This window comes from Nannobrachium achirus (assembly GCF_963921795.1).
Source record: "Nannobrachium achirus genome assembly, chromosome: 15".
Taxonomy (NCBI): domain Eukaryota; kingdom Metazoa; phylum Chordata; class Actinopteri; order Myctophiformes; family Myctophidae; genus Nannobrachium; species Nannobrachium achirus.
This window is the reverse complement of record NC_137822.1, coordinates 48830892-48858035: the sequence shown is the minus strand read 5'-3', so window position 1 is coordinate 48858035 and position 27144 is coordinate 48830892. Positions and strand designations below refer to the sequence as shown.

Sequence of the window (27144 nt, the reverse complement as noted above, 5' to 3'; positions counted from 1 at the left end):
CGTTTCTTGTTTACAAACATTGAGACTAAATGCACAGGTGACTGTATCATGTAATCAATCCCCAAAAACCTGTTGTTTTGGGGAGCGCTGGTTTCATTGGCAAATGTTGGTAGCGACCTGCGCGCGCATCTACTTCTTATCAGTGTAACGTGGACCAGAAATGTGTCTATACCATATACTGTGTAACGCTAAAAGCTGTGACTGGCCATTGTAAGGTGTTACACCAAAAGTGGTGTTTTGAAAGGGTCAAGAGTCCTGCCCTTTTGGGTCATTTTGTGCAAAACCTGATTTGCGACCCGTTGGTCTCATTGACTTCAATATTAATCTCATATACTGTACATACAGTAGCTAAATGTGCCCCCTCCCCCCTCCCCCCTGAAATATTTGCTAATATTTGTGGTCTGAGTTACAGACTGATATACAGTTATATACAATATGTACAATATAGTGGTTCTCAAACTTTTGTATTTTTTAATTCCAAAGAACACCAAATGGAACCAAATGAACCTGCAATGGTCCATGTGTACACTCTCAGAGTTAGACCTGTAAAGCCTCGAACAGAGTCAGGTCCGCGGTGTAGTGCGGTGTAGTCTTTTTGAGCGTTAAGGTTGTAGTTTTATGACTCAAAAAGACTACACCGCACTACACCGCGGTGGATAGCCTTCCACAGCGGACCCGACTCTGATAGCGGCTTAAGGGTCAATTTGGTTGATATGTGTGCACTCTCAGAGTTACAGACCTTTAAGGGTCCATTTGGTTGAAGTGTGCACTCTCAGAGTTACAAGGGTCCATTTGGTCAATCGTTTAGCTGGGGGGGGACCCCCTGGAACATGAAAAAGCAGAACCTCCCACCCTGCTTGGGGGTCCCCAGATGGACCCGCCATGTTGAGAACCAACAGTTCCAAAACCCATCTCTTAGGAAAAAAGCGTCCTAAAAAATAGCTTCTTATACCAGCTCTTATAAGGCCTTCGTTGGCAGAGTTGTTGCCTTTTTTCTTTTTGCTCGGAGCTTGAGCTTGGACCCAGTGATTCTCAACCTTTTTTGTAATTTCAAGGACCCCCAAAATTGGAATGCATTAGAACACGATGGACCCCCCAGATCAGTTAAAAAAGAACCCCTCTCACACCAGCAGCTTTTAAGGCTTTCGCTGGCAGAGTTGTTGGCTTTTTTGGAGCTATACTTAAGGCTGGACTTAAAGATAGTCCTGGAGGGATTGGTGGGAATAACGTGTTCCTTCCACGCGCTACGTCCTACCCGGGAAACTCCCCCCCCCCCCCAGCCCTGTCAGGTGATAAGACGCGGCCTGAACTCCTCATGCATAGAAGGATGAGCTCACTTCAGGGCTCTCCCCAGGTTGGCAGAGGGAGAGCAGAGCCCAGGATTACAGCTTAAGATGGTCCAGGAGCTAAAAACTCCTCATTAATTGTCCTGCGTCGACATGGCAAGTGTTGCTAACAGGTGTCTGCAGACATTCTAACCCAGTGATTCAACATGTTGTCATTTCAAGGACCCCTACGTTTGGAATGCATTACAACAGTGTTTCTCAACCTTTGTTCTGCCACTTTTCATAGCCAACAGATCCCAGGGCACACCTAGATATACGGTGTGTCGTGTGGCTATTTTCAAAATGTTTGCCTCTTTCTTATATTATTTTACAATTTGGCCAATGTTTTACTAGTTTTTTATATCGTTTGCTGATTACTTTTGATACAGTAATGGTCCATTTCCTTTTAAATTCTTGAGGTATTAACAAGGTTTTAAAACACCTTAAATCGTGACTTCACTATCACATTTCATAGACACCAAAGCATCTCAAAGAAGGGCACACCGAAGGCACAGTGGTTGAGAAACACTGCATTAGAAGACAGTGTTTTGATACACGCACCTCAGATCAGTTTAAAAAGAAAAGTGTCCCAAAAAAAGACTCCCCTGCCAACCCTCGTTGGCAGAGCTGGAGGGCTCCTCCGAGGAGGCTGGCCTTGAAGATGATCCCGGAGCTAAAAACTCCTCATTATTTGTTCTGCGTCGACACTGCAAGAGTCACTCACAGGTGTCTGGCGTGGATTTAAAATCATTGTTTTAATTGATGGCCTTCCTGCCCTGGCACTTGGCCTAAAAGAATTGACAACACTAAAGGCCTAAAATGACGAAATTCCAGGCCTGGTACTGCAGTCATTCTAACCCAGTGATTCATTTTGTCATTTCAAGGACCCCTAAGTTTGGAATGCATCAGAACACGACGGACCCCCCACCCCCTCAGATAAGTTTAAAAAAATCGTCCCAAAGAAAGCCCTTCCCCGCCAGCTCCTCACAGCAGCAGCTTCTTGTACTGGCTCTTCAGGTCCTCGTTGGCAGAGCTGCTGTCCTTCTGCTTGGCGCTGGAGGACTTGAGGAGGCTGGACTTGAAGATGGTGCGGGAGCTGGTGCTGCGAGACGACTCGGAGGACGAGTGGGTGCCGCTCTTGTCGCCCGACGACGAAGCACGACAGCCCAGCGCGGCCGCCAGCTGCCGCTGGCACTGAGACGAGCCGAAGTAGTAGACCAGCGGGTCCAGGCAGCAGCTGGCGCTGCCCACGCACACGAACACCAGGTAGACGGCGTAGGATCCGTCGGGCACGTTGTGGGCACCGCCCATCTGCAGGTAGTGGACCAGCAGCAGAATGTTGGTGGGGGTGAAGCACGCCACGAACAGAACCAGCACCGTCAGCGCCATCACCACCGCGCGGGCCTTACGGCGGGACTGGCCCGTCACGCCATGGGGGATCCTGTTGGGAAAGGAGAGGAGAGGAGTGATAGGTTTCATTTAGCACACTGCAACGTTTTCATGTCAAGAACCATAGCTTTCACCGTGGTCATGCTGTGCAGTGCCATAGACACAATTGGCATAAAAACGGTATTTATGTCAGTGACCTGCTGGTCACCGATTCGGCCGGTTTGATATCATACCTGCCGATTTTTGATATTGGCCGATTCCGATGTCCATCCCTACCGTGGTCATGACATGTATGGTCATTGAGTGTTACAGTAGTGCTCCACATAAACCCATAGCACTACTGTAACACTCAATGACCATACATGAAGCAAGATAGCATGTTTAGGTTTTAGAAACCCTTTTTTTTACTGATTAGGTGTGTGGTCTACCTATGTTATTGTATTTTCTAGATTGATATTCATATGCATTTGTTGTATTGTTGTTGATGTTCTGACCTGACATATTATCTTGCTTATTATAGTGATTATATGTATTATATGCTTATTGTAAAACGCTTTGGATTAAACGCGTCTGCTAAATGCCTAAACTGTAAACTGTAACTGTAAACTGTGGTCATCAGACTCCACCTTAGCCCACAGCACTTACTGTAACACTTTCCTACCCCCAATGACCATATAAGTCATTTAGTTGTCATTTTTGTATTTTTATAATTATAATTTGTTACCTGTTTTCTTAGATTTGCCTACTATTTCTTTCCATTTGATGTATTGATGTTGATGTATACTGATGTGCTTAGTGTAAATCGCTCTGGATTAATACCGTCTGCTAAATGCTTAAATTGTTAGTTGTAAATTGTAAAGACCCCCAAAATGTATCTGTGGTCCTATAGCTGTGGTCCATAGGGTTAAGAGGAGTTCTCCTTAACACTATGTCACCCATGAGCTCTTTCACTCACAGGAAAGACTGCACACCTCTCCTCTGTAGTCAAAATAAAAACTTCACTTTCACTACTCTATGGCGGTGTACTTTATGGAGGTGAAACCTATACTTTCCTTACTTTTCCTTAATACTTGTTCCACTCTGAGCCCCCACCTCCCGTCTAAAATACACTTTATGACCAGGAAGGAAAAGAATTCACCGGAAATCTGCTCAAAGAAAGTTTCTATTGACAAGGGCAGTGTGGAGCAGCTAAAACATCCAGTGAAATATTTTCTTTTCTGGTTAAAAAAGTGTATTTTAGACGTGAGGTGGGGGGCTGAGTGTTCCCACTAAGGAAAGTACCGTAGTTTTCCTTCTTGTTTTGGTGAGTAGCGTTTTCTTTTTTTATTATTATTATTATTGTATGAGAGACATTGGTTCAATATTTATACTTGCAGTATGACGACTCAATCAGTTTACTTTACAATGACAGACACATTTCTATTTGCACTGCAGAATGTGCAGATGTTTCAGTGAAAACCTGGAATCTATGTTGTGGATGGCTTTTTTTCCCCTATAAGCTAAACTTCGCTCTGCTGTAATCAAATATATCAATCAAATGGACCCTTTGGGGTTTTTAATTCTGAGAGTAAAAACTAAGCTATGACTGGAACTATGTCTAAAGTAACCCTAACCTCCGATATTCCATAACGTTGTTGAATACCTCGATATCAATATTACTCGCGATATTAGTTAAATCAATTGCATTATATAGTTATTTTTTGTGCATGTGCTACGTGCATGCATAGTGTGTCTGTTAATTAATTTGACTCACACACCAATACCTCATTTCAAGCCGTCTTCATCAATATGTATACCTCGCATGTTGATACCTCGATATCGATTTATTTTCGATATATTGCCCAGCCTTTAGTCTAAATACATTGACAACTAATGGAAAAGAGATCCTATGTTTGGAACTATGTCTATAAATACATTGACAGCTAGAGGAGAAGAGATTCAGTAGAACTAAGAAAAGTAACTTAATGTTTGGCTGCCGTGTGGGTGTCCCCCTCAGAACATAGCTGATCTACAAGCTGTGACGCGTTGTGAGCTTGTAGATCGGTTATAATAGAAGCCAATATTGTATAGTATATAATCGGGGAATGCGATGCCATCACAGCTTGCCAAAATAAAGTTTGGTCGACTGGAATAGATAGATTTTACATTAAATAAGTAAACTGAAACCAGACTTACACCAAAACATTTCAGATGAATAAAATATGACTAAAACTAAATGGAATGTTATTCAAAAGACCAAAATCAACCAAGTCTACTTAGTTTCTGAACCAGTTGTGTAAAGTAAGTAAATCTACTCAAGTGCTGTACTAAGTACAACATTTAGGTACTTTCACTTTACTGGAGTATTTCCAATTCTCAATTTTTCAATTTTCCACTACATTTCAAAGGCAAATATTATTCTTTTACTCCACTGCATTTATTTAAAGACTTTAGTTTCTAGTTTCTTTGTAGATTTTGATTATTATTAAAAAACAAACATTAACAATTTCAGGCCTAAATACACTCCGACCATTTGAAAATAGACGATCTACGAGATCACAATGTGTGGCATTGCGCGAGTTTGTAGATCTGCTGTTTTCAAAACATTTTTCAAAAGAAAACTTGTGAAACAGGATATTTTGCACAATTTTCTAAGATTGGTCCTTTAAGTACATTTTGATGGCAATACTTTTGTACTTTTCCTCAAGTCAATTTTTAATTCCAGACTTCTACTCGTAACAGAATATTTCTATATTGCAATATTGAAGTGGGACTGAGTTACTAGGGCCCAAGATGGAGGGGCCCTAGTAACTTTAACTATTGAAAAATAGCAGATCTACAAGCTCACAGCGCGGCACCGAGTGCTGCGTTGTGAGCTTGTAGATCTGCTATTTTTGAAAAGTCGTGAAAATGTGTGCAAATCTTTGAATAGGCTATATGTATTTTTTAAGCAAATATTTCTAACTAAAATTTTGCTTCTGGGGGGTCCCTGGAACGAAATATTTTGAGATGGGGGTTCGTGGCCAAATACATATCATCTTGGGGGTCCTTCACGTGAAAAGGTTTGAGCACCACTGACCACTCGGTGCCGCACTGTGAGCTTGTATATCTGCTATTTTTCAATAGTTAACATTCATGGGGGGCCCGCAGTGAATCCTTGTACTCAGGGCCCAGAATTTGGTGTGACGCCCCTGGGTATGGAGACTATATGAAGTGTTCCTCACCTGCTCAGGGTCCAGATGACACGCGTGTAGCACACGGCGGTGACCACCAGGGGGAGCAGGAACAGGCAGCAGCAGAGGACACTGAAGTAGATCATGTAGAAGTTCCTCAGATCTCCTTCATCATCCTGGACATCATGACACGTGGTGATGTCCATGTCCTGTACACACACACACACACACACACACACACACCACGCACACGCACACGCACACACACACACACACACACACACACACGTAATTAAAAAAAAATACAAAAACAATATGTTGCTACAGTACATACCGTACATTTGTAGGCTCCTATAGGGTGCTGCGTTAAGGTCTTTGCACACAGGACCGTTGCGTTTCTTTTTGTTTGCTGCATGACTAAAACACATTGGATTTGGTGTGCAAGGCTGTGCAGAATTCACACTGCGGATCCCAAAAGGAGTCATAAAAGGAGTGATGAGTGCACATATCGAACTGAGTTCGATCGGGAAAAAAACGCACAGCCGCAGCCACCTGCTGCACGGCAAATTCTGGGCCGGTGTGCACAAGGTCATAGATTTTTGTTTTTGATGTTATGCTTTTGAAACTGATATTATCCTAGATAAAGTACTATGTTCTATCCGTCTGTCTTTCAATGTTATATGAGATACTTAAAGTGTGGTTCCTGTGGAAATAAGCCTCAGCTTTCTAGGATCTCCTTTTAGTTGACCTTGTACCAGTGATTTGTACTGTCATGAAACTGTACTTTTTTTCTATTGCAAACTTCTAATAAATTCTTCAATCAATCAGAATCATTGTTTTCTTTAAAAAAGATGAAATCGTCTGTTTTTTCCGTGCGAGAAAAACACATCTGTGTGCAAAGGGCTTTACTCTCCGCCAGAGAGCCTGGCTCTTAGCTTGACCGCTAACGCGTCCCCGGGTTCGCCTCCCTTTCCGGATCGCAGTCATGTACTGTACTACACAAAAAGGTGTTCCCGTTCATAAATGAATTGGATTGTGCATGTGCCCTAGCAGTTGCCCAACTGCCAGTGGCAAGTAAATAAAACGTTTGGAGTGTGTGTGCTTCCAGGTTGCCCCAACGACGGGCAAGTGCATTCTGTCTTCATTAAATATCAGGCCTACTGGCTATTAATGAAGAACAATGCTACCTTTTACAACTAACAGTTGTCATTCTGGTTATTCAAAGTGATGTCTCGGCAGTTATCCAATGGTTTATTATTAATTTGTTCGAAAAGCTCAAAGTTTACCTTACATTTTACAGTGGACCATTTACTTTTCGGGGAACGTGTACACATATGGAAACAAAGTTGTACAGACCAGAGTTCAGAGTCACAGAGCCACAAAGGTCCATTTGGTTAACTATAAGCGATTTAGCTGGGGACACTTAAAAGAGGTGGTGCCATAGTTTTGTACTTTTTCTGTTTTGTATAGTGTCTGTTCAAAAGTCATCTAGTCAGAAACCCTCCCCCTACTCCTTGATTGGATCCACCCCTCAATTGTCACACCTGTGCTCAATAACCACTCATCACTGGCCTGCTATAAATACAGCATGTTTTCCCTCAGTTCTGTTTGGCACCAGCAGCAACCACACTCCCTCTGAGAGCCCTGACCAGGGAGTCTCAGCAGGCCCTCATTATGATAAATGAAGTGAGTCGAATTGTTTGTACTATACGTATTGGTTATTGGATGATCATTGAAGAGAGTTCAATTGCTTATATTATACTTATTGATTATTGTGTGCCTTGAAATGTTTCCCAGAGCACATAGAACTTAAGTATATGTAGATTTAATGTCACATGGTGTATTTAAACTGTTAAATGTTAGTCACTTGGTGTTGTACTGTAAAGTGCTGTTTAATGGGAGAATAATTATGTCTCTCTTTCTTTATAGATAAAATCATAACCACAACCGTGAAGCCTTCATGACTCCTTGCCTGGAATTGCTTGTATGTGCAACGGACCAATAAAAGGCTTAAACGGACCATACTGTGTCATACATTCTGATAGATGTACCATGGTGATGACTACTGTTCCTTGAACCAATAACTATTCTACAAGTGGTCCTTCGATCCCGGATAAGTGTCATTGCCATGAATGGAGAGGAGCTAACCAAATCATCTCGCCCTCAACGCTCCCACCGCCTGCCCCAAAGCCTGGAGGGCTTCGAGGTGGGGTTTGCTACAGGCCCAGACCACACATACGAGCAATCAGAAGAGCATGAAGAAGAGCATGAAGAGGAGCATGAAGAAGAGCATGAAGAGGAGCATGAAGAAGAGCATGAAGAGGAGCATGAAGAAGAGGAAGGGGAAGAGCATGAAGAAGAGGAACACCCTGAAGAGGAGGTTGAACATCCGAACAATGTTCAGCCCCCCCCAAGTTCAAGTAGAGCACCAGAAGGCACCCCAGAGCTTAGCCAAGCAATGAAAATTGATTACCTTTTTGAACAGATGAAGCTGCAAGCAGAGCAGGCGAAGCAGCAAGCAGAGCAGATGAAGCAGCAAGGAGAGCAGGCGAAGCAGCAAGCAGAGCAGGCGAAGCAGCAAGCAGAGCAGATGAAGCAGCAAGGAGAGCTTTTGCAGCGCCTTTGTTCCGAGCGCGATGCAGCTCCCAGACAAAGCAGTTCCCCCTCCATGACAACTCACCTACAGGCATCGGGCCCTAGCCCACAAGACCAGACTCGGTCACATCGACGCCACCCCCCCCCCCCCTGCAGTCAGCCCTTAACCAACTGGTCCCCTCACACCATCTAGCCTCTGGCCAGCTCATATCATCTCATCACTTGGTTTCTCATTCCTCCATGCCTATGTACCCCCCAGCTCTTCACCATCGGCCAGTTTCAACTAATCCTTCACCTTCCCAACTTTCAACCCATCCCCCTTCCTTTCAGCGGCCTGCACTTTCCACCCATCCCCCACCCCCTCAGCAGCTTATACCTTCCACCCATCCTCCACCCCTTCAGCAGTCTGTACTTGCCACCCATCTCCCACCCCACCAGCAGCCTGTACTTGGGCATAGAGAAGCTGCAGCACTTCCTGCTGGCCGATCCAGGCATTACAGGCCAGTGGAAGCCCCTAAATTTCCAGACTTCACCAGAGAAGATGAGGTGGAATACAGGATGCTGAGAATGGCCCTGAATAACTTACTAGATCCAGAGGAAACGGAAGAGTTCAAGTTCCACATCCTTCTTGACCATCTCAAGGTAGACCAGGCCAGACGCCTGGCTTTAGCCTATTCTTATGCCCAGCAGCCATTCACAGAAGCTTTGAGAGCCCTTGATGACCGCTATGGCCAGCCACGTCAGCTGGCCCTCAAGGAGCTAAGAACCATCATGGCTCTTCCTCCAGTTCGTCCTGGAGATGGTCATGCTCTCGACGCCTTGGCATTACGTGTTCAAGCCCTGGTCGGGCTGCTGAGAACAATGCCTGACCAGGGCAATGCTGAACTCCTTTGTGGTTCTCATGTAGATCGGCTTCTGGAGAAGCTTCCACATGAACAGATCAGCCGCTTCAAGCGCCACATGTTGCGAAACCAGGTAGATGCCTCCTACAATCTTATCCACCTTTCTGAATGGCTGCAACTCGAGTCCCGTTGCCAACCTCGTGACTGCCTTGGGCAAAACCCCCCTCGACCCCACCGACCACAAGCACCTACCTATTCTACGACCATATATCATGGAGCTGACTCTGGTGAGCATTTTGAACCGCAGGGTCCCCCTGTGTCCCCCTGTGCCTACTGTGGCTCCACAAGCCACCATATAAACCGATGTGATGACTTCAAAATCCTGAACAAGCAGCAAGTCACAGAGTGGATCAGAAAGAATAGGAGGTGCTGGCGCTGTGCCCGGCCACATCTGGCCGCGAAGTGCACATTGAAGAAGTACTGTAACACCTGCAAGAGAAGACACCTACAGATCCTTTGTGAGATTAACAATAATTCTGATTCAAGTTCGTATCTTGTCAATTCCACCGCTCACACCCTCTACCTTGATCGTCCAAGTCATGCCGGTCAAGTCCTCTTGAAACTGGTTAAAGTCATCCTACAGAACGGCAGCCATACCTTGGAGACCTTTGCACTACTGGATGACGGGTCAGAGCGGACTATCCTTTTGCAGTCAGCAGCTCATAAACTTCAGCTTGATGGAGAACCAGAACATCTGGCCCTCAGAACAGTGAGGCAAGGAGTGGAGATGCTCCAAGGCACCAGTGTGTCCTTCAAAGTGAGGTCAGCCACCAATTCCGACTTGCTTTGTCTGAGCATACACACCCGGTCATCTCCCTTCAGAAGAAATACAAACACTTATGTGGACTACCCTTAACCCCCATGCATAAAGTCACCCCACTACTTCTCATTGGCTCAGACCATACTCATTTGATCTTACCTACAGCCCCGGTTCAATTTGGCCCACCAGGCGCACCAGCGGCCGTGAAGACTTGCCTTGGCTGGACACTGCAAGGCCCCACCAGAGACATGGAACCATCTCCTTCGGTTGCCAAGTGCTTCCACATTTGTAATGTTTCTCGATCAACTGAGCTGTTCCAAAATGTGGAAAGGCTCTGGCAATTGGATGTGATTCCCCATCGGAATGATAGAGCAGCCACCAGGTCCAAGTTGGATAACAAGGCAGTGGCCATGCTGGAGGCAGCCACAGAGAGAGTCCTAGTGGATGGGATTCACCGTTATGCCACGCCCCTCTTAAGGATTCCAGGGACTCCTTCCTTGAATGCTCCTGCACAGGCTGCAATGGCTAGACTGCGTGCCACGGAATCCAAATTAGCCAAGGATCCGAAGAAGGCGGTAGCTTATGCAGCCGAGGTCTCCAAGCTTGAACAGGCAGGTCATGTGAAACGGCTTACGGGTGAGGAAGTTCAAGGCTCCCCAGAAGCATGGTATATACCTCATCACATGGTGACACATAACGCAAAGCATCGGCTTGTCTTTGACTGTTCATTCGAATACCACGGCCAGAGCTTAAATAAGATGTTGTTACCTGGACCTACTTTGGGGCCTTCCCTTCTTGGAGTTTTACTCCGCTTTCGAGAACATGCTATTGCCATTAGTGGCGACATTAAGAGTATGTTCCATCAGGTTCGCTTCTTGCCCAAAGATAGGCCCCTTTTACGCTTTCTCTGGCGGGCTATGAAGAAAGACTCCCTTCCTTCCATCTACGAATGGCAGGTATTGCCATTCGGGACGACCTGCAGCCCCTGTTGTGCTACATTTGCCCTTCAAAGGCATATTGAACTGAATACGCAGCCAGATGACCCAGTGCGCCATTCAGTAGAAAGGGGATTCTACGTTGACAATTGCCTTCAAAGCTTCCCCACGGTCGCCCTGGCCCGACAGACCCTTGATCAGCTGAGGTCGATTCTGTCTTCTGCTGGGTTTAACATTCGGCAATGGGCCAGTAATAACCCACTGGTCATCAGTCACTTGCCATCGGAAGCTAGATCTGAGAACAGTGAGTTTTGGCTCTCAAAGGAATCCCTGTCCCCTACCGAATGCACCCTTGGTTTGCAGTGGAACTGTCAAACAGATTGTCTTGGCTACAGAGGTCAAGTGACAGAATCAGCCACCACAACAATGCGGTACATTTACCATGTCCTGGCCAGCCTTTACGACCCTGTAGGGTACCTGATCCCTTACACCACCAGAGCAAAGGTGCTGATTCAGCGGCTATGGGACAAGCGACGGGAATGGGATGACCCCCTATTGCCCTCTGATCTACTCTCTGGATGGAATGCATGGAAGGATGAACTATCAATTCTACCCACTGTAACTATGCCTCGCTGCTACACAGCCATCCGCCTTTCCTCCCCCTTCAAACAAGACCTCCATATATTCTGTGATGCATCAGAATTAGCTTATGGAGCAGTGGCGTACCTCCGGTCAGAGGATGAAAGGGGGCAAGTCCAGGTGTCCTTGCTTGCTCGATCTCGTGTGGCACCAAAGAGGCAGCAGTCAATTCCAAGACTAGAGCTCTGTGCAGCATTAATTGGTGCCCGTCTTAGCGCACTCCTACAAACAGAACTGACGCTTCCTATCAGACATACCATCCTTTGGTCCGATTCGACCACTGTGCTTGCTTGGTTGCAGGCAGATTCCTGTCGCTTTAAAGTCTTTGTTGGGACCAGAGTGTCTGAGATACAAGAGCTTACAAATTGCCAAGACTGGAGGTATGTCGATACCGTAAACAACCCAGCCGATGACTTGACGAGAGGTAAAAGCCTTGCAGAGATCCAGCGGCCAAACCGGTGGAGCCAAGGCCCTAAATTCCTTCACCAACACTCTGACACTTGGCCCCAAACCCCGGATGGCCCTAACCGAGAGACGGATAGCCATCAGCTTGAAATCAAGCCGTCCTTTTGTGGAGTGGCAACAAGTAGGCCTGTCCTAGATTTCAGTCATTATAATACCTACCAGGACCTTCTTGACGCCATGGTCCAAAAAATCCAATCTCCAGAGGCTGCTGCAATACCGACAGCGGACGATTACCTTCAGGCAGAAATAGAAACTCTGGCCCAGGCACAGATGGACAGTTTTGGGGAAGATCTCGCTAGTCTCAAGGCTCAGAGACCTTTACCATCGACTAGTCGTCTGCTATCCTTTGCCCCGGAGGTTTGTCCAGACACCGGCCTTATCCGTGTTGGAGGCAGGCTGCGGCATAGCGAACAGGAACCTGATGCCACTTGCCCCATTGTCCTTGATCCCAAACATACAGTGTCTAAGCTGCTCATTCAGCAGTATGATGAAAGACTGAAACATCCAGGTCCTGAAAGAGTACTTGCTGAGCTTCGCAGACGGTTCTGGATTTTGAGAGGGAGGGAGGCTGTGCGGAAGTACCAGCATGGATGTGTTTCCTGCCAAAGGTGGCGGGCCAGGCCAGTCGTACCTAGGATGGCAGATCTACCAATAGCTCGTCTCCAGCTGCACAAGCCTGCCTTCTATTCAACAGGAATGGATTGTTTCGGACCATATAATGTTAAACATGGACGTCGGACTGAGAAGCGTTGGGGTATTATTTTCAAGTGTTTGACAACTCGCTCTGTACACCTGGACCTTCTCTGTAGTCTCGACACAGATTCCTTTCTCATGGCTCTCCGCCGTTTCACGGCCCGTAGGGGCACCCCCTTTGAACTTTGGTCAGACCGGGGTACCAATTTCAGGGGAGGAGAGAAGGAACTTAGAAAGGCCTTAAAGGTACTTCATCCATCCCTCCAAGTTCTACTTGAGAAACAAAGGATCAGATTTCACTTCAACCCCCCATATGCTCCTCATTTCGGAGGAACCTGGGAGCGGGAAATTTGCTCTGTTAAACAGGCCTTGCAGGGCTCCCTCGGCATCCAACTGGTTACTGCTGAAGTTTTACATACACTTCTTATAGAGGTTGAAAACATATTGAATTCTAAGCCTTTGGGCTATGTCTCCTCAGATATTGCAGATCCTGACCCTGTGACCCCAAATATGCTTCTTATGGGGCGGCGAGACTCCTCATTGCCTCTGGCCTCTTATCCGAGTTCTGAACTCCTCAGTCGCCGGCAGTGGCGTCATAGCCAAGTGTTGGCTGATCACTTTTGGTCTCACTTTATTAAGCGTTATCTTCCCCACTTGCAAGGCAGACAGAAGTGGCAAACCCACAAGGAGGACCTGCAAGTCAATACGGTTGTCATGATCATGGACCCGCAACTCCCAAGGACCCTATGGCCTGTTGGTCGCATTACCAAGGCGCTGTCAAGTAAGGATGGCCACGTCAGGACGGCAGAAGTGAAGGTACAGAATAAGTGCTATGTCCGCCCAGTTTCTCGACTCATTAAACTGCCTGAAATTCCTGAGGACCCTCCGCATGATGCTTCCTAGTATGACTCTTGGGAGTTGCAAATCCTTACAGTATTTGGGGGCGGCTGTTCAAAAGTCATCTAGTCAGAAACCCTCCCCCTACTCCTTGATTGGATCCACCCCTCAATTGTCACACCTGTGCTCAATAACCACTCATCACTGGCCTGCTATAAATACAGCATGTATTCCCTCAGTTCTGTTTGGCACCAGCAGCAACCACACTCCCTCTGAGAGCCCTGACCAGGGAGTCTCAGCAGGCCCTCATTATGATAAATGAAGTGAGTCGAATTGTTTGTACTATACGTATTGGTTATTGGATGATCATTGAAGAGAGTTCAATTGCTTATATTATACTTATTGATTATTGTGTGCCTTGAAATGTTTCCCAGAGCACATAGAACTTAAGTATATGTAGATTTAATGTCACATGGTGTATTTAAACTGTTAAATGTTAGTCACTTGGTGTTGTACTGTAAAGTGCTGTTTAATGGGAGAATAATTATGTCTCTCTTTCTCTCTTTCTTTATAGATAAAATCATAACCACAACCGTGAAGCCTTCATGACTCCTTGCCTGGAATTGCTTGTATGTGCAACGGACCAATAAAAGGCTTAAACGGACCATACTGTGTCATACATTCTGATAGATGTACCATGGTGATGACTACTGTTCCTTGAACCAATAACTATTCTACAGTGTCTATGGAGTTAACATTACTCTAACAGACCTCCGGGTGTGGTTATAATTATGCCTCCGAGTCAATTCATTAATATACCTTAGAGGAGTTGTGTGAAATAGAAAAAAAGTTCCCCCTCTTCTGTGTTGCCTAGAACTGGAGGATTGATTTGGGGGTTTGTATTGTAAAGTACAACTTGATGACATCACACCGTTGTACTTTACAATACAAACCCCAAAATCAATCTTCCAGTTCTAGGAAACACAGAAGGGGGGAACTTTTTTTCTATTTCCACACAACTCCTCTAAGGTAAATTAATGACATAGTTCAATATTGAAAATGGGTGGTCTTCCCCTTTTAATGAACTTGTGGGTGTGGCCACATAAAACAACATGTTAGCAGTACTGTACACTTTTTTTGGAAAAAATCTTTCTCCAACTAATAAATCATAATACCTGATTATCATGTTTTTGGGGCGGAACCCCATCTTTAAACATCAGAAGTCTCTCATCTCTTACCGGTATGTGCATGGTCTGCTCTTTGATCACCAGGGGTACGGAGCCCCCCAGGGCCAGGGCCCACATGAGAGCGCAGGCGGCCACGGCGTAGCGGGGCCTCCTCCAGACCAGAGAGTCTATGGGGTAGACCACCGCAAGGAGACGGTCCACTGCAATGCAGGTTATGAGCAGCACCGAGCAGTACCTACACACACACACACACACACACACACACACACACACACACACACACACACACACACACACACACACACACACACACACACACACACACACACACACACACACACACACACAGACAGACAGACAGTTAAACCCAGGGACATGCTGGGCCCCTGATTCAGCCCGGGAAAAAGAGTTGGAGAGGCCCTCATTTTCTTTTTTTTTTAAGTTATATTTCGTCGTTGTCGGGTGGAAACCTTGTATGTCCAAAATCGTTTGTTTTGCATTTATCATTTTAAAAATGATATAAACTAGTGAAAACAGCCGATCTACAAGCACACAACGCCTCGCACCACGAGGCGTTGTGTGCTTGTAGATCGGCTGTTTTCACTAGTTTTGTGCAACGGCCTTGTATGATGAAGAAGGGCTTTGCTTTGCGAAAAAATGTATACATTTGAAACTTGGAGATACGAGGTTTCTGCCCAACAGTGACGATTTACTTTGTTGGCCGCCCAGCCCCCAAAATGGAACGAAGGCCGACATTTTATTTTTTATTTCTTTCCTTCTGGCTGGGAATGAACCGGCCGTTCGGGAGTTGTAAACCAGAGAGTCTATGGGGTAGACCATTGGTTCTCAACCTGATGTGGCCCCAAATTATTTCGGGGGGTCCCCAGATGATTAACTCAACGTGAAACATTATTTTTTTCACTCAACAGTAAACAAACCAACATAAAGTTTAAGTGTATAGAGGGTATCTGCACATTTCTAAAGTGACAATTTAAGGACTTTTTTAATACCTCTAAAATGACAAATTAAACATTGTCCCAATTGCCAAATCTTAGAGGCAGAACATGTGAAAATCGGCTATTTTCACAATAGAACTGTGTTATACTCTTAGTGCAGGGTGGGGCGGTCTATACATATTTTAACCGGGGACCCCAACCCTGACGAGCACTAAGAGTTGAGGAATTACATTTTGTATAACACGGTTCTGTTGTGAAAATATCAGATCTACATGCTCACGCCTCACGTTGTGAGCATGTAGATCTGCTATTTTCACAATGAGAAGCACAGAGCAGTAGGCCTACCTGGACACGCACGCACGCACGCACGCACTCACACACACACAGTCCGGAATCAATGGGGGTACATTTATTGTAATCAAATTTTAGTCTTAGGAATGTGACAAAAAACTAAAACTATTATTGAACTCAAGTCTCCATGGTGTAAGTAATCAATAGAAACATAGTCATTTGGGGGGTGAACTACTCCAAGATAGCGCCGCCCATGGCTGCTGTGGTGACTACGTGTTGAATGCAAAAATGTAGTATAGCAAATTCCTATGTGTATTACACAATGGTTAATAAAGTAATCTGAATCTGAATTTGAATCTACTCCTTTAAGCCTTTTTGAACCCGGTTTTCCCCTCGGTTTTTGACGGGACGAAACCAGATGTCAGATCTATACAGTATGTCCTGTTCTAGGAGCGCCTCTAAAGGTGCAGTCACCGTCCCACAGGAAACCAGGAAATGACGTCCATCACAACATGAGATCACAGTCAGCTTCCTGTTTAATCTTATGGCGGAAATGCCTTTATCTCTACAGTATGTGAAGGAGAAATGCCTTTATCTCTACAGTATGTGAAGGAGAAATGCCTTTATCTCTACAGTATGTGAAGGAGAAATGCCTTCATCTCTACAGTATGTGAAGGAGAAATGCCTTCATCTCTACAGTATGTGAAGGAGAAATGCCTTTATCTCTACAGTATGTGAAGGAGAAATGCCTTCATCTCTACAGTATGTGAAGGAGACACCGGAGCAGCTTGGATGATCATAACCTTTTACACAAAGATAATCACTGACGTTTTGATGCCTCAGTCATCTCACCATGACTCAGAAGCAATTGTGGAAAAGGTACTCCCATTACTTAAGTAAAAGTATCAATACTGCAGTACAGAAAAACTCTGTTACGTAAGTAAAAGTAAAAGTCTGGAATTCAAAATGTACTTGAGTAAAAGTATGAACGTTTTGGCATCAAAATGTACTTAAAGTACAAAATGTTTGAAAATAGCCCTTGGTGTCAACAGGAAAAAAAAGGCATTCCATGTACAGCATAAACCAGATAGGAGTCATTAAGAATTGAGGGTTATTAGAGCGGTTGATCTTCTTTGTATATATGATGGTTGCAAGTGTAATGCCCGTGATTCAAACCCAAGTCTCCCGCGTGAAAGTTCAATATCTTAACCATTGATCCAAAAGGATATCCCTATGGACTGAGGGAGATACTAGACCTTTGAGGCCATCCGGCTGAAGCAGTGAGTCACTCAAGCAATTCAATTAATCAGGTAAAACCAGTAAGACTCCCTAATCAGGAGATGAGCGACTGTCAGGTCACATACACAAACTTTAGAAGGCATTGGTAGCCAATCAGGAGGGAATATGGAGAATGGGACAGATCCATGTTGATGACATGACTGTAGACATACTGTGTACCGCTTTGCGTGATTTTAGGAGCAGAATTTGTTGGAGCAGTGTCCAAAAATGTGTCTTGCAATGGTGGCGCTAGAAGAGGGGCATGTGAGAAATGAGTGGGGGTTGTGGAAATTGGCAGCCAAGAAGTGTGTGTGTGCAAAGTGTGGCTTATATAGGGGCAACAGTGGCGGAGATATGAGTAGGGCAAAAGTGTGACGTTTCACTGACAGACTGACAGCCGGTGGAGGTTTTGATAGTAACTGCGACCTGACGGTCACAATAAAAACGTACTTACATGTTGCAGTAGAAGGCGGCGGTGACAATAAAACCTAACTTACATGTTGCAGTAGAAGGCGGTGGTGACAATAAAACCTAACTTACATGTTGCAGTAGAAGGCGGCGGTGACAATAAAACCTAACTTACATGTTGCAGTAGAAGGCGGTGGTGACAATAAAACCTAACTTACATGTTGCAGTAGAAGGCGGTGGTGACAATAAAACCTAACTTACATGTTGCAGTAGAAGGCGGCGGTGACAATAAAACCTAACTTACATGTTGCAGTAGAATGCGGCGGTGACGATGCGACACATGGCGGGTCCGAACACCCAGTCGTTGCCGTTGAAGTGGTAGGCCATCTTGAAGGGCAGCGTGGCGGCGAACAGCAGGTCGGCGGTGGCCAGGTTGAGCATGTAGACCACGGCGGGCTTCAGGGGCCGGCGGGACCCCCGGGCGCCGCGGGCGAAGGCCAGCACCGCCACGGCGTTGAGCGGGACGCTGACGGCGCAGACCAGAGCGTAGAAGGAGGGCATGAGGACCGTGGAGAGGGGACTGGTGAGGAACCTCCTGGCTTCCTCTGAGAACAAGGGCTCCTCCGGAGGTACGGAGGTGTTGTTGGGGACGGAGTTCACGCTCGGGACCCTGTTGGTAGGGATGGGAAAATGATCATGTCACGATTATTGTGACCAAAGAAATTGCGATTTAACCCTGCAAGACCCGAATTAATTTCTATTTTCCAAATTAAATTAAATTAAAAATCTGAGAAGAATTTCATGTTTGTTGTTTATATTTTTGTAAGGTTTTATAGCCATAAGTCATAAATCATGCTCTAATTTACATTTTGGGGATATTTCTTTCCACAATAATAACATGTTCTAGACATTCTAATGATCACCATAAAAAACATGATATGTTGTTCGTCCAGACTGTTGTTCGTCAGCCTCTGTGTATTTATATTTATATGCAATTATTGTGGCCAAAGGCATTTGTAATACTAAACAATAGGATCCAATGGTGATGTTAATGTGAAAAAAGAACAGAAAAACAGTTTTTTTCTTTTTCTTTTTTTTCTTTTTTTTTATAAAATAAAAATGTTGCCAAAAAGCTATGCTATGCATGGATATTTTGCGAAAATATCCATTATCCTGGGGCGGAACATTTGCCCCCAAAAATAGCCAATCTACAAGGTCACAACGCGCCGCGTTGTGACCTTGTAGATCGGCTATTTTTTGGGGCAAGGACATTTGGTAGAGAGAGTGAAAAAAATACTGTATGATCAAGGGCTTATTATATTGATGTATTACCTTGCTTATTGTAAATCGCTTTGGATTAAAAGCGTCTGCTAAATGTCTAAATTGTAGATTGTAAATTGTACGTGCAGGGACGTGCTGGCCATTGGGAAAAGCGGGACAACTCCCGAGCGGCCGGTTCATTCCCGGCCGGTCCAGGCTGGCCATTAGGAAAAAATTAAAAATCAAATGTCGGCCTTCGTTCCATTTTGAAAGCTGGGCAGACAACAAAGTAAATCGTCACTGTCGGGCAGAAACCTTGTATCTCCAAGTTTCAAATTTGTAAAATTTTTCGCAAAGCAAAGCCCTGCTTCACCATACAAGGCCGTGGCACAAAAGTAGTGAAAACAGCAGATCTACAAGGACACAACGCCTTGCACACTTGTGTGCTTGTAAAATGGCTGCTTTCACTAGTTTAAATCATTTTTAAAATGATAAATACAAAACAAACGGTTTTGGACATACAAGGTTTCCACCCAACAACGACAACATTTTACTCAAGTACAATAATTGGCCCACTGGCTTGTACTTGTCATGATCTGAAATGGCAAATCTTTGAGTAGCAGCGCAATGAGGGCCTCTCCAACTCTTTTTCCCGGGCTGAATCAGGGGCCCAGCACGTCCCTGCGTGTAAGAGCCATTTGAGCCTTATTTCTTATTCTGTTGACATCACTGAAGGGGAGGGCATTGTCAAGGCCAAATGGCCTGGGTAGCCTATTTAAGTGGCTCTGTAACAAGCAACAGGTGTTGTCTGATGAGAGGCAAACAGTTTTCGACTGTGTCTCTGGGCTGATGTCTGTATGTCATGTTTATTTACTTATTTTATGTAATCAAAGTATAGGACTTTGGAGATAATAAATATAAGATTTATGAACTCAAGGACAAGTTTGGGACTTCAGTCATTTAGAGCACACGTCTAACTTAATCCTGCCATCGGCAACCAGTAGTACACCAGATATAGGATTTGGGCACCACAGTACGTATATTATAGTGGATATGCTAACCTGACTGCGCCAGATGGTGGCAGCAGTGCGTATGCCTGCATAACGCTCTGCCTTACATCTGGGATCGCTCGGGCAGACCCGATGTAAGGGGCGGGCCATTTTTTCAAGTTCTTTAGCAGGTGATTGGATGGGGCCGTGTTATCAACTCTCCCCAAGGAATCTCAGACGGTAAAGGCAGAGCGTTATGCAGGCATACGCACTGCTGCCACCATCTGGCGCAGTCAGGTTAGGACATGCAGCTCAGCAAATAAAAGGTGAATTGATCCCAGTGCCTGACTGGAGGACAAGTGTTTTTTCATCACAATAAACGATAATCTGTCTTATCGTCCTTACCTGCTGGCGGGGCCTCTAGAGGCGTTGGTCCGTGCAGGGACCACCTCCACCTCCACCTCCACCTCCGCTGAGCTGACGATGGCGTTTGTGTTCAGAAGGTTGGTGCTGTAGAGAACGGGACCTTCCAGATCTTCCGGATCTTCTGCGTCGTCGTCCGGGTCTGGAAAAGGTTCTATGATGGTCTGGAAGGGTTCTATGACGGTCTGAGGGACAATAGTCTGCTTTCGTCTCATGAGAAACGTCCGGCCTCGAGGCGGGAGATCAGCTGGAGGGCTGGTAACTGGGAGATCCACTGGAGGGCTGGTAACTGGGAGATCCACTGGAGGGCTGGTAACTGGGAGATCCAGTGGAGGGCTGGTAACTGGGAGATCCAGTGGAGGGCTGGTAACTGGGGGATCCAACAATGATTGAAAACATTAACACGATTATTACCAGGATTAAAATCAAATAATGTAGTCTTCAATTGCCACCATTTTCTTACCCTTTAACCCATTTAGGCCTAGAATTATTGAATACTTTAGCTATTGAAAAATAGCAGATATACAAGCTCACAGCGCGGCACCGAGTGGTGCCGCGCTGTGAGCTTGTAGATCTGCTATTTTTGAAAAGCGCGAATATTTGTGCAAATCTTTGAATATATGTATTTTTAAAGCGAACATTTGTACTCAAATGTTTGCTTCTGGGGGGGGGGGGGGGGGGGGGGGGGGGATGGGGGTCCATGGCCAAATAAATCATCATATCATATCATTTTGGGGGTCCTTCACATGAAAAGGTTTGAGAACCACTAGTAGTCTCTCAAGAACAGACTGAAGTGGAAAGAACCTTTTCTTTGACGATGTCTGGCCAGATTGCTGACATGAAACATAGGATAACTTAGAAGGATTCAAAAGACACTTATAGAATCGGGTCAAAATTCAAATGTTCACGATTTAACAAAAATATCAGATCTACAAGCTCGCAGCGCGGCACTCGGTGCCGCGCTGTGAGCTTGTATATCTGCTATTTTTTTTATTGTTAAAGCATAAAATAATAATACACAATATAGTGTACCCGTTCTGATGTGCACAATGGTGCACAGATCATGCACCACACGTGGGCACGCCATTCACACCTTTCAAACAAAAGAAATCCGCTTGGAAATCCGTTCAGGCATTCATGAGATGGAGGCTATAATGTTTTCTTCAAATGTAAACAAACATGGCTGCCATGTTTGAAAGATAGTTTTTCTGGGAGTCAAACAATGGAAACATGTCACATTCTTGGCACCAAAGAAGTGATGCTATATAGTTTTGTACTCTTTTCTGTTTTGTATGTGTCTATGGAGTTAACGTTACTCTAACAGACCCCCAGGTGTGGTTATATTATGTTTTGTATTTGTCTATGGAGTTAACATTACTCTAACAGACCCCAGGTGTGGTTATAATATGTTTGTACGTGTCTATGGAGTTAACATTACTCCCCCAGGTGTGGGGTACATACATACATACATACTCACAGAGATTTGTCGGATTTATTGTAAGATTATTGTATCAGCCGTAATCAACAAACATGGATGTAGACTACAGTAGGCAATGTAGTTTAGTATATCGATCCTCATCAACAGTCATCATTAAACTTGACATAATGTAATCCAAAACCTTTTTTCCCTGCTTGATCAAAAAGCTGTCGGCTGAAGCTCAAAGCTTGTTTATGCCTATGCTTTATGCATGTCATCCTGTTGTAACAGTTCAAGTTGTAATGTTCCTATAATGAACCAACACTCGAGAAGAGCCTATTCTACAGTTACATCCAAGACTTGCATACACATAAGTAGGGTTGCCACCCGTTCCGTATAATACGGAATCGTTCCGTATTGGACAATTAAAAGATGCGTTCCGTATTGAACCAATACGGAACGCGGTTTGTTCCGTATTTAACCAAATGCCCCATAAAGGTCTGTCACACAAACCTCAACACAGAATTTAACAATAATGAATGAAATAAAACACAGGAAAAGACAGCAAAAGGAGGGAGAGGCACGGACCGCCTGTGAGGCGACTCGCAGTCACTGCGGTGCGCTCTACGCTCTGCCTACTGTCTCCTCTCCTCTCCTCTCCGCCCGGCCCCTGTCTGCATGCACAGCACTGCATGTCGCTGTCAATCACCGTTGCCTAGTTACAGTCAACGCACACCGCGCGCTTTAAAAATGTCGTCTGAAGACAATACTCCACCGCCTCAAAAAAGGACAGACGCCTACAAAGGCACAGACGCGAGTGGGAAGAAACAAACCCGTGGCTTGACAGCGTCAGTGAAGGTTGCTTGCCAAGCTACAGCGTGTGGAGAAAAATAACATGCAGTTGCCAGGTCTGATAATATAAGCCATGTTGGGCTAGGTTGGATGAAATACCATGCAGTGTTGCCAAATCTGACTATTATAAGTATTTTGGGCTCTTATTTCTGTAAAGTTGCTCAGGTTTAGGCTAGTGAAGCCTATTCAGCCTAAAGTAAAACATGTTTAATCTTCGTTGCTAATAAAGCACTTTAAACTTTAAGTATATGACTTAATGGTTTCTTGACTACCTTCTCTTTACTGACCACCAAGTGACCCAATACAAGGACCAGGTTCAAATCATTCATACATTGCTTTATTTCATACAAAATTAACGTATTCATATTTTAGAAACAATTGGCCACTTCAAACTGCAAAACAATATAGGTTATACCATGTTGTGTGTTATAGTTATAACTACAGGTATTCTATGCATTTCATGGGTTTGGGACTGCCTTTTTTCGCCGGCCGGCGGCTGTGCCACGCGCACGGAACGCACACACCGCGTGCCCGGAAGAGGTGTTCCTTATTTCAATTTCTGAAAGGTGGCAACCCTACACATAAGTACACATTATACAACAGGTAGTCGGGCTCTCAATGGAAAACAGGCTCTCCAACCGTGCATATAACGAGCACAGATGCACGGTCTCTCATCAAGTAAAGAAATCAGCTGCGTTGGTCACGAAAGACAGCAAGCGCGCCTCTCTCCCCACAGTATTCTAGGCGGCTAGGCTAGCGGTTTTCATGTGACGTTCAGGGACAGAGTAGCTAAATGTGGCATTAAAAAATTACAAATTCCTATTGAATGTCGTAATTACAATGAAATTAAGTTGACGTGTTTTTTTTGTTGAATAAGTTGTATAATCGCAATATTACACGAGAGGGTCTGCATTAACACGGTTATCCTTCACTCCAGCCCTTCCTACGGAACTCGCCTGTCGGCTTGTTCCTGCGGCAAGACTGCCGTGCAGGATAACCGTTATATGCACACCCTCTCGTGTAATATTGCTTAATTAACCTAGCTCATATACTCATATCCATACACCAGGGCTTTTCAAACTGTTTTGACTTAGGGCCCCCTGTAAATAACCTTTTTATCCACCGCACCCCTGAATTACACTGTTATCTTACATCATATTACGCTATGAAAATAAGCTCATCTTTCCAGCTGAGATACGGTAGGGTAGGCTACTGTATGTCACAGAGAAATATCAGTTTCCATCAGAACTGATCTGAAAATAACTTTATACTTGATCCCCTATTCTGGGGGGAAACTATTTTATTCACCAAAAATAGTGGTGATGTGTTGTGAGCTTGTAGATCTGCTTGTAGAATTTAGATGGAAAAATAACTCATCAAGTACAGTGCAAATCAGGGTCTGTTTTACTAAGCATAGTGAAGTGATATTGATGTAGTGATATATTGATGAATTCCAAATATTATCAAAGTATTCCGAGTCACCCCTGGACTGGCATCAGGGCTCCCTAGGGTGCCAAGACACCCACTTTGAGAAACCCTGCCATTCACACAGATTAACATAATATAGCCTACTGTAACATGGGCTGCAAACAAATGTATACAGACTTCATGTACAATACCATTCACTACATTCACTATCGACTGTAAATCCCCTTATTAAACTTTAAGACAAACTACCATATCATACTGCAGTGTTTCTCAAACATAAATCTCAAGGTCTCCCCTTAACTCTGACAGTGAAATGGAACACCAACTCAACCAAGTGGACACGTTGTGGTCCATTTGGTTCCATGTGTACACTGTCAGAGTTACAATTTACAATTTAGGCAGTTTGGCAGACACTCATAATCCAGAGTGATTTACAATAAGTAAACTAGTATGGGTCCATGTAGACCCCCTAAAGCAGGGGTTCCCAAACATTTTTGTCTCAGGGCACCCCATAAATATTTTTTTAATCCGAGGCACCCTTACATTTTACGTTTCACTCCCAGCATCTTATATTTAGAGCATATCATCGTTGTCGCGTGGAAACAAAACCGTGTCCAAAACCGTTCTTTTGTATTTATCATCTATAAAATTACTAAACTAGTGAAAGCAGCAGATCTACAAGCACACAACTGTGCTTGTAGATCAGCTGTTTTCACTAGTTTTGTGCGAGTCTTGTATGATGAAGCAGGGCTTTGCTTTATCAAAAGACGTACACATTTGAAACTCAGAGATACGAGGTTTCTGCCCGACAGTGACGATATTTTAGTGATTATGTTGCGAGGGAAACGTTGAGATAATAGCCATTTTGGTTAGAACTGACTGAAAATAACTTTGTACTTCAAGTTTAAAATGTTTTTTCAAGTGTCCAAAAAGATTCCACATATTATCATATTATCTCACGGCACCCCTGGACTGCCGTCACGGCACCCCAGGGTGCCCCGTCACCCACTTTGAAAACCCCTGCTCTAAAGGAACCCCTAATGGGCAACATGCAGCCCGGGGGCCGGACCCGGCCCTTTGACCATCTCAATCAGGCCCTCGAAGTCCTCAAAGAAAAACAAATGACTCATTTATGGCTCATTTAAAACCTGATACGACATTGACACAGATTATTTTATGTAACTACAATCATTTTTATTGCAGGCAGGCCAGAGTACACCGATCAGCTGTCTTGTTGTGAAAGGATCTCGTTGTAAAGTAGCTTGGCATGTCTAACGAATTCATACAGTTTTAACATCATTTTGTTATGTGTATGAAGTTTCAATTCAATTGTACAAAGTGTTGCCCTTCCCTCACTTTATGGAGGTCCATATGGCCCTCTGGGAATTAATGCTGCCCACCTCTGAAGGATCCCACCATTTAGACCCCCTAAAGCAGTCTTTCTCAATATGTTTTGGCTTAAGTACCCCCTTTTGCTGATTTTTGAATCAAAGTACCCCCCCTTACCCGACAACAACATTTGCCCAAAAGCAATTAAAACCATAACTAGCGGTATATGATAACCCCCTTTTCAAGCATATAACATAAAAAAAGAAGAAAGAAAAAATGGAGGGAGAGTTTCAACACTGTGGCCATAACATTTCAGTCCAGTTTTCATGTCAATAACTTACATTAAAACACATACCAGTTACCTGGTAAGTTGTGGTTACATGTAATTTGGTTTGTCAACTATCAGGCTCACAACAAGTCTACCCCCATTTGAAAACCCCTGCCCTAACCCCACTGAGTCCTCAGAGTCCACTTGGAGAACCACTAGTACTGTTATTACAGGTATTATAAAGCATTGTAGATGTCATAGCAGCCCGAATCATAACTGACTGTGGTAAACTTCCCACTGGACTTCAAGCAACTCTGACTTCAGAAGGTTGACATTTCTCTGTTATAAATCCTTGTTTTGAGTGGTCTCGTGTAATATTGGAATATTTTGGGATATGGACTTTTGGTATTCATGAGCTGTATGCTATTTAAAAACTATTTTTTAACTAAAAAGGTTTGGAATAATTCAATGAATGTGAAATCTATCTAGAATATAATTTATGAAAGTTTCCCAAAAAATATATGAAAGTTTCAAGAAAATGTACCTTTACACAATATTCAATTTTTTGGGGATAGAACTGTATAGTATCATATAATACACTGACAGTACAGATAACACAATGTATGGCTAAGCTACTCTTATTATCATATTGCACTCAATACATGTGATAAACTTAACTATACTGTAAGTACAATTTACAACTGCACTGTAAATTGTAACTCTGACAGTGTACAAATGGAACCAAATGGACCCTAGCGGGCCCATTTGGTTCCATTTGTACACTGTCAAAGTTAAGGGGGGACCTTGAAATGTAAAAGTCTGAGAACATCATAGAAGAATCTCATATAACTTTAGATAACACAGTGTATGTGGCTAACATGCTCCTCTTACCGTTATGTACAGAAGCCCAGGCGGCCTGCGCACACAGGAGAACAAACAGGACACTCATAGGAGACATGTTTCCTCCAGATGGGCTTTGGTTGGAGTAAATCCTGCTTCCCAAGAACTGAGAGAGAAAAATGGAAAAGTAGATTTTATTTCTTTAAAAATCTAATGAACAATAAGGTATGTATCAGTCCTTGCTTTGCTATGCTGTTCCTCACTGCAAGTTCAACACTAGTATGATACACACCCACCCTCTCTCTCTCTCTCTCTCTCTCTCTCTCTCCCTCTCTCTCTCCCTCCCTCCCTCTCTCCCTCTCTCTCTCTCTCCCTCTCAGCGGAAATCTGTCTGGGAAAAGGAAGCCCCCCTTCTCTGGCCTGTTTCCCCCCCTGATGACGCATGCACACACACACACACACACACACACACACACACACACACGCACACACGCACACACACACGCACACACGCACGCACACACAC

The 27144-nt window shown here is 44.4% G+C and overlaps 1 protein-coding gene across 2 annotated transcripts; it reads right to left on the bottom strand.

Moving 5' to 3' along the window:
• Positions 1-532: 532 nt before the first annotated feature.
• Positions 533-26881, bottom strand: LOC308299399 (proteinase-activated receptor 1-like). Of its 2 annotated transcripts, none has more exons than XM_080743174.1 (6): positions 26670-26881; positions 20467-20854; positions 18117-18482; positions 14931-15114; positions 5918-6075; positions 533-2766 (listed from the first exon to the last, which is right to left on the bottom strand). In XM_080743174.1, exons 1-6 carry the CDS (start codon positions 26734-26736, stop codon positions 2310-2312), a joined length of 1620 nt encoding a protein of 539 aa, XP_080599300.1. In that variant the 5' UTR covers positions 26737-26881; the 3' UTR covers positions 533-2309. The 2 variants fall into 2 exon arrangements, with proteins under 2 accessions (XP_080599300.1, XP_080599301.1); XM_080743175.1 differs by having other exon boundaries at positions 20467-20827.
• Positions 26882-27144: the final 263 nt, after the last annotated feature.